General features: G+C 36.6%; 1 protein-coding gene across 1 annotated transcript; it reads left to right on the top strand.

Moving 5' to 3' along the window:
- On the top strand, window positions 1–8,120 carry LOC127417564 (annexin A5-like). Its single transcript, XM_051657565.1, has 12 exons — window positions 1–54; window positions 641–725; window positions 1,376–1,470; window positions 2,337–2,450; window positions 2,622–2,712; window positions 3,164–3,243; window positions 6,314–6,364; window positions 6,931–7,024; window positions 7,119–7,214; window positions 7,355–7,413; window positions 7,634–7,756; window positions 8,061–8,120. Exons 1-12 carry the CDS (start codon window positions 1–3, stop codon window positions 8,118–8,120), a joined length of 1,002 nt encoding a protein of 333 aa, XP_051513525.1.
- Window positions 8,121–8,518: the final 398 nt, after the last annotated feature.

The raw sequence follows: 8,518 nt of genomic DNA, 5'->3' as shown, positions 1-8,518 counted from the left end.
ATGCGAATCACTAAAAAACAGAAGAAGAAGAACTTGGTCTTCTCGAGAATGCGGGTAGGAGGGCTGGTGAAAGTGGAGATTTATTGCAAAAAAAGGACTTCAATATTGATCTGTTTTTCACTCACACCTATCATATCACTTCTGAAGACTTTGATTAAACCACTGGAGTTGTATGGATTATTTTTATGCTGCCTTTGTGTGCTTTATGGAGCTTCAAAGTTTTGGTCACTATTCACTTGCATTGTATGGACCAACAGAGCTGAAATATTCTTTAAAAATCTTAATTTGTGAAAGTCATACGCATCTGGGATGACATTAAGATGAGTAAATGGTGAGAGAATTTTCATTTTTGGGTGAACTACAGTATTCCTTTATGCCACAGTACTGTGAAGTAATGTGAAGAAATAATAGCAAACTATGCAAATACCAATAACACGTGATAGTTTCCTGCTTTCATTCCAATGTCAAAACTGTTTTGCCCTGTGAGTTTTAAAAGGTTGCTGTATATTTAGTGAATATTTTTTCACCTGCCACCTTATGCATTTGAGGTGTGAAGAAAAGAACCCCTTTACATTAGCCTCCTGAAAATTTGATTTATTATTTGGCAGTATCTTAAATTTGACTGTTGTATTATCTGTAGGCAACCAGAGGCAGTGTGAAACCATTCGTGCACTTCAATGCAAAGCAAGATGCAGAACTTTTGCGCAAGGCCATGAAGGGGATTGGTAAGTCAAACAAAACAATCTGAGTTATTTCTACAGCTATGAATAGATTTCTCTGTATTACATTGGCGTTTTCAGATGGGAGATTTATTAGACATAATAGCTGGAGTCTGGACAATACTTAAAGGTAAAAATGAACCTGAGCCCGAATGGTGAACCCTATGCCATCTCAGTCTAGAAATATCACCATATGACCACCATGTGTAGCCCATCAGAATGAGGCACTTACTGTGTTCTTTATTTCTCTTCATCCATTTCTCCCTCTCTATTTTTTTTAACTATAAGTATGTGAGGAAATACTCATCCTTTATATTTTAATCTGTGCTTTTCAACCCTAAACAATCCCGACAGCTAAATACAGATGAATAATAAGCCTTTGAGGGGTTCTTTTTCAAGATCTAAGTGTTTTCCCCAGTGGATTTTGTATGGTCAGTTTGAAGGAATGTTAACAAATAGCCTACTTTCTCACGTATTGATAAGCAATCAAGGTGATGTACCTCTAACCGCAGAGGTTACGCATTGAGGAGATACAATGACTCTTAACTGGTCAATTGGTAATTGCTTTTAGCAATTTATACTGATCACTGAATTGAAGAAAAATGTCTTTAGTCTTCTACAATCTTCTGCAACATATTGATGCTCTGTGTCCTCAGGCACTGATGAAGATACCATCCTCATGTTACTGACAGCTCGCTCGAATCACCAGAGACAAGAAATTAAAGCAGCCTATAAAAAAGCTCATGGCAAGGTATAGGAAAAAGCATGTTACATCATTATTATTCTATTGTTAGATTGTGTCACACCATGAATATTCAATTTTTTTATATAAATGGTAAAAATGTCTTTTCACTATAAATATTTCTTCTGAAATTTTGAAACCTCATCGGTGTCATCATTGTTGTAAGCACACTTAGTTGAGTGTATCATATTTACAGTGGCGTCAAAAAGTATTTGGATACTTAAGACACACTTAAAAATGAATGAATGTCATTGCATTAGATGACAAACTGTCAAAGCAAGTTGCAGATGTCCATACTTAATGCGATGAACTACAGCTGCGGTTACTCTGTTAAGACACCTGACTGAACTTGAGGGGAACTGACTTCATGCATCCACTAATTATGACCCTTGAGACCAGTTGGTCAACTTAAAAGTAATTTTCTAGTTAAAATCTGCAGGTGTTGAAATAGATTTCCAGTCAGCACTTTCCTAGACTGTATTTTAAAGGCCACAAACTGCAAACACACTGAATATTGGATGAAAATTCATTCTGTTAATGTTCACTTTCCTGAGTTATATAACCAAACAGGAGAGAATCTCCATAAATTGTCAGGTGGAGATCACAATTTTTTTCCCATTGAATCACTGAGAATTACTGCTGTGCATCAACAACGCTATGTCTAGATTATTAATTCTGCCTGCACTGTTATTTGGCACATATGAGCTTCAACATATCGATGTTGACATAATTCACTACTGGCATGTGCATCCAATGCAGTGTTAAAATGCTAATGAGATTCACATCTGCATTGGAATATGCATTATATTTTCTTCTCTTTCTTTGTTTATGTTCTCTCTCTTTCACTTCACCCCTTTCTGCCTTGCTTTGTACAGGATCTAGTGAAAGACTTACGGTCAGAACTCGGAGGGAAGTTGGAGGATCTCATTGTGGCCCTTATGTCTCCACCCACAATATATTATGCAAATGAACTTCATAAGGCCATAAAGGTAAAATTAACCACTTTAATCTTTAATCAATTATATGTAAAAAAAAAAAAAAAAAAAAAAAAGAAGAAGAAGGAAGGAAAAAAGAATGAACAATTAGCAAACGCCTTATGATATACTCGAGCCAATCTTCTCTTAGATTGTGCATCTCTTTCATTTTTTATTGTCTTACAGGGAGCAGGTACAGAGGACAAAGTTTTAATTGAGATCCTGGCCTCCGGGACATGTGATGAGATTAAAGACATCGTCAAGGCTTACAAGAAAGGTAATATCCACTCTGTAGGCACAAACTTGGGCATTCTAAATCCAATGAATTAAAGTGTAAGGTTGATGAATGACCACACCCAAGCCAATACAGACTTTTACATTTATGCTTTGGACATTCCAAATAATTAATGTGAAATAGGACAGATCAATCTTTTGGTACACTGAACACCAGACAGCTTAATTGTCCATTGTTAGTTATGGGTTTCCCTTCACCAAAGCTGCCTCATTGTCCTAATGCAACAGGCCATATGGAATACAGTAAAGGTTGGGCAATGCGTGAAAGCCATCTGAGCAAGTTATTTGAGAGGGGAGAGGACACACTTCATCTTCTGCAAGGCATAATTTTAAAGCCGATTCCCTCCTATTAGAGGCAGTTGAGACCATTAAGCAGCAATTGCCACGATAACTATGAACAATCAATAGACCCCGTCTTATGTGTCTTGACCTAGAACATGGAAGCAAGCTGGAGAAAGACATCATGGGTGACACGTCAGGACATTACCAGAGGTTGCTGGTGATACTCGTACAGGTAATAAAAGTGATGGCTTCTCAGTTTTTATGTAATTGGAAAAGAAAGGAGAACCAGGAGAGAAAGACAATTAGACTAAAATGTTGTGTGTAAAGTAGGCTGGGTGGAATGATGGTTTACACCATGCAAAAATAAATGTGTCAACCACGCCATACTATGGTAGATATATCCATGTGGCCAAGGTCAGAAATTAAGGAGGGCTCAGGGCAAAAACGCCAGTGAAAGTGACAAAAATGCCCCCAAAATTAATTCCTCTATTTAGGCCTAATTCTACATATTATTGCTAGTATAAAAGTATACAATGATATTGATTTAATTTTATGGGTAAGAGGTAATAAATTCTCAGTCTAGTTATACATATTGAGAATTTATTTTAATTGTTTGATTAGATCTAAGTATTTGACATTAGGGGATGACACCACCTTTTGTTTTGGCTATAAAAAAAGCCCTATAATAGGTATAAAGTGCCTCTGAAAATCAAAGCCAGAGGCAAATATTAACGGAAAAGTTAATTTCTGACCCGGCATGTGGCTATCAGTGAGGAGGATAGCTTAACGTTATTTACATGTGAAAGCGACAAAGAAAGATGGAGGATTGTGTTATGTTGAAACTTGCCGTGTTCATTTTGAATTCAACTGATGTGCAATCACAAGTCGGAACTAACCACTTTATAATGTTAGTTTTATTGTTAACTATATAATGTGAAACTTAACATTAATTTGTTATAAATAATCATCTTTGAGTTTACATCCAGCAAGTTCTAAAAAAGAGAATAAATAGAAAATAATGAAATTATATTGTATATAGTTCACTCTATTATCAACCACATGGTAATTTAATATACATAAACAATGTTATTATTGATGTTTTATTACTATGTTATAACTATATTACAAAGTCACATGGTAATTTACTATATATATTATATATACAATATATACATATTATAGATTATTTATAGAAATAAGTTTACACAGTAAATATTGAAATGATTTGTTTATTTTACTCTTTGTCTAGATTATGATTTTAGTTTTTAACATATATGAATTAGTTTAATGTTGATAATCCTTATATATATAAAAAAGAAACAAATTAAAATCTGTTAGTTTTATTAAAAATCAACCCTATATATTTTAATTTCATATATTCATATAATACAGGTGCATCTCAATAAATTAGAATGTCGTGGAAAAGTTCATTTATTTCAGTAATTCAACTCAAATTGTGAAACTCGTGTATTAAATAAATACAGTGCACACAGACTGAAGTAGTTTAAGTCTTTAGTTCTTTTAATTGTGATGATTTTGGCTCACATTTAACAAAAACCCACCAATTCACTATCTCCAAAAATTAGAATACATCATAAGACCAATAAAAAAAAAACATTTTTAGTGAATTGTTGGCCTTCTGGAAAGTATGTTAATTTACTGTATATGTACTCAATGCTTGGTAGGGGCTCCTTTTGCTTTAATTACTGCCTCAATTCGGCGTGGCATGGAGGTGATCAGTTTGTGGCACTGCTGAGGTGGTATGGAAGCCCAGGTTTCTTTGACAGTGGCCTTCAGTTCATCTGCATTTTTTGGTCTCTTGTTTCTCATTTTCCTCTTGACAATACCCCATAGATTCTCTATGAGGTTCAGGTCTGGTGAGTTTGCTGGCCAGTCAAGCACACCAACACCATGGTCATTTAACCAACTTTTGGTGCTTTTGGCAGTGTGGGCAGGTGCCAAATCCTGCTGGAAAATGAAATCAGCATCTTTAAAAAGCTGGTCAGCAGAAGGAAGCATGAAGTGCTCCAAAATTTCTTGGTAAATGGATGCAGTGACTTTGGTTTTCAAAAAACACAATGGACCAACACCAGCAGATGACATTGCACCCCAAATCATCACAGACTATGGAAACTTAACACTGGACTTCAAGCAACTTGGGCTATGAGCTTCTCCACCCTTCCTCCAGACTCTAGGACCTTGGTTTCCAAATGAAATACAAAACTTGCACTCATCTGAAAAGAGGACTTTGGAACACTGGGCAACAGTCCAGTTCTTCTTCTCCTTAGCCCAGGTAAGATGCCTCTGACGTTGTCTGTGGTTCAGGAGTGGCTTAACAAGAGGAATACGACAACTGTAGCCAAATTCCTTGACATGTCTGTGTGTGGTGGCTCTTGATGCCTTGACCCCAGCCTCAGTCCATTCCTTGTGAAGTTTACCCAAATTCTTGAATCGATTTTGCTTGACAATCATAAGGCTGCGGTTCTCTTGGTTGGTTGTGCATCTTTTTCTTCCACACTTTTTCCTTCCACTCAACTTTCTGTTAACATGTTTGGATACAGCACTCTGTGAACAGCCAGCTTCTTTGGCAATGAATGTTTGTGGCTTACCCTCCTTGTGAAGGGTGTCAATGATTGTCTTCTGGACAACTGTCAGATCAGCAGTCTTCCCCATGATTGTGTAGCCTAGTGAACCAAACTGAGAGATCATTTTGAAGGCTCAGGAAACCTTTAAAGGTGTTTTGAGTTGATTAGCTGATTGGCATGTCACCATATTCTAATTTTTTGAGATAGTGAATTGGTGGGTTTTTGTTAAATGTGAGCCAAAATCATCACAATTAAAAGAACCAAAGACTTAAACTACTTCAGTCTGTGTGCATTGAATTTATTTAATACACGAGTTTCACAATTTGAGTTGAAATACTGAAATAAATGAACTTTTCCACGACATTCTAATTTATTGAGATGCACCTGTATATTTTGGTCATATCATCCACCCCTACTGTTGAGTAGAGCCAGTGATGGGAGAGGCAGTAATAGTGGAAAGATAGCAGACTGATGAAACAGAGCTGCGTGTTCTTGGAGTGATAACGTGAGCACTGGTGAAGTCATCCTTAAGTAATTAAAACAGGTCTTGAGTTTATGTTGTGGAGAAGATTAAGTGATTCTCAGGGTGTAATTCAATATTGGAGTTTACAAGGTTGGGGAACATTCCACGCCCTGTCTCAGGAAATGAGGTGATGGATGAGAGCTGTCGTCTCTCTGATACACTAACCTTAGTTATGCTTCTGTTACTACACTCAGGCAAACAGGGAGGAGGGAGTGGATGAGAGCAAAGTGGAGAAAGATGCTAAGGTGAAGTTCAAAACAGTCACACTTTTAGATGACTACACATCTTTCTATACTATTTCAATTTCTTAAAGTTATAGTTCACCCAAAAATGAAAATGTTATCATCATTTACACACCTCCATATTGTCCCAACCCTGTATTATTTTCTGTCTACAGTAAAGCTCCAAAAAGGACAAAAAAGCACCATTACAATATAATAAAACTAGTTCATGCAGTGCTATATTGCAAGTCTTCTGAACGGAAAAACAGACCAAAATTTAAGACGTTATTCTCTGATAATCTTCCTCTCTTTCATAGCTCTCAAATCTCATTTACAGTCACATTTTTAAATGCGATGCATTGCGATCGGTAATGTGAAATCAGGAACGAGATCTGTGAGCTCTGACATTCTGCCAAACATCTTAATGTTAATTGTTAGACTGAATCTGTCCAACTCATTTGATTATCATCTGTACTTTTTTAAAACTGCACTTGCTCATATATGTTAATGGAAACATGGAAAAGACGTAACCAGATCCTCAGGTTTAAGTTGCGAACTTCTGAAGTGTTTGTTTGTTGATTGTGTTTCAGGAGCTGTTTGCTGCCGGAGAGGAGAAATTTGGCACGGACGAGGACAAGTTCATCAACATACTTGGCAACAGGAGCACAGAACACCTTAAAAAAGGTGACTGTTTGTGTAGATGTGTGTTCAAAGCCTTTTGATGCACTCAGAATGGCCTTGAAGGGCCATCCTAATGGATCTGGTGTCCCTGTTTCAGTGTTTGATGCCTACAAAAAGATCGCCGGCTGTGACATTGAGGAGAGCATAAAAGATGAGTGTACTGGCAACCTGGAAGCACTGATGCTGGCTGTGGGTATGAAATGAAAACCTTGCACGACAACTCATTTTTACTTGAGTAGATGTAGATAAAATGAGCTATTTAGACAGACTGAATTATTATTCTTATCACTAAAATTAATAAAGTGAAATTTCGCTCTCTCTTCCTCCCTTTAGTGAAGTGTGCAAGAAGCGTGCCGGCTTATTTTGCTGAATCCCTTCGAGAGTCCATGAGGGTATGAAGGCTGATTTCCATGAGATTCTCATCAATTTTTGTTGCCCCCCTGACAAATATGAGTTGGATAATTTGCTGCTCATTTGGATTATCAAACACTGTCACTTCAAGTGGAAAAATAAAAACAACTTGTGGCCTGTTTAGTAATTGAATGTGTTGGATCTGAATGATAATGAGATGAGAAGGCTGATTTCACACATTATTGGTTTGTTTATTAACAGCGTGCCGGCACTGATGATGAAACTCTCATAAGAATCATGGTGTCCAGGAGTGAACAGGATATGCTGGACATCAGAGCACAGTACAAGAAGATGTATGGAGAATCACTCTACAGCACCATACAGGCAAGTTGCACACACGTGTACTTAGCTGTCTAAATGGGGACATAACAGACTTCTGTTGGTTTTATACAGAGCTCATTTTAATTACTATAGACTAACCCACACCCTAACATTAACCCTAACAGAAAACTCAAAAAACAGTTTTTGCTTTATTTATGAATACATTTTCCAATCGTGGATGTCCCCAAAGGGAGGTTTTGTCAGATTCAGCTCACTTTTGTAGACAATTTAGTTCAAACTATGGCTAAATAAGCACACACACATGCACATGGATAAATCTTAGCAAGGTTTTTGTCCCTACTTACAGGAAGACACTGCTGGAGATTACCAGAAGGCCCTGCTCTACCTGTGTGGTGGTAATGATTAAAAAGTCTGAACTCGGAACTTCAACTTATACACATTCTCATGAACATTTTCTTAGTTTGGTGTTTATCTTTTATGTCCTGTGGTTTATGAATAAGTAGTTTTAGTGATTGATAATTGGAGGTTATACAGTATGCAGGCTTGGTTTGCTGTTATGATTTTGTAGTTTCAGACAGGTTAATGAATTAGTTTGATGAATTGTTTCAAAATTGTGTGAAAACTTTTAAAATAAAATCTGATTGATCATATTCAGTTTACATGTTCTGTAAAATCTCATGCAGTTTATTATTTTGTTTCACCTGCTCAAAATATTACTTTTGCCAGTAGATGTCAGTATTGTTTGTCAAGAACATTTTTTCACCTTAAAACAGTTCAAAATCATGTTTTGAACAAGTGCTGACA

Source organism: Myxocyprinus asiaticus, chromosome 27 (genome assembly GCF_019703515.2).
Source record: "Myxocyprinus asiaticus isolate MX2 ecotype Aquarium Trade chromosome 27, UBuf_Myxa_2, whole genome shotgun sequence".
Classification (NCBI taxonomy): domain Eukaryota; kingdom Metazoa; phylum Chordata; class Actinopteri; order Cypriniformes; family Catostomidae; genus Myxocyprinus; species Myxocyprinus asiaticus.
This window is presented reverse-complemented; position numbering and strand designations above follow the sequence as displayed.

Coding starts and splice junctions, on each gene's coding strand:
- LOC127417564 (XM_051657565.1), top strand. CDS start 1: ATGCGAATCACTAAAAAACAGAAGAAGAAGAACTTGGTCTTCTCGAGA. Junction 55..640: donor TGGTCTTCTCGAGAATGCGG/GTAGGAGGGCTG, acceptor TATTATCTGTAG/GCAACCAGAGGCAGTGTGAA. Junction 2,451..2,621: donor AACTTCATAAGGCCATAAAG/GTAAAATTAACC, acceptor ATTGTCTTACAG/GGAGCAGGTACAGAGGACAA.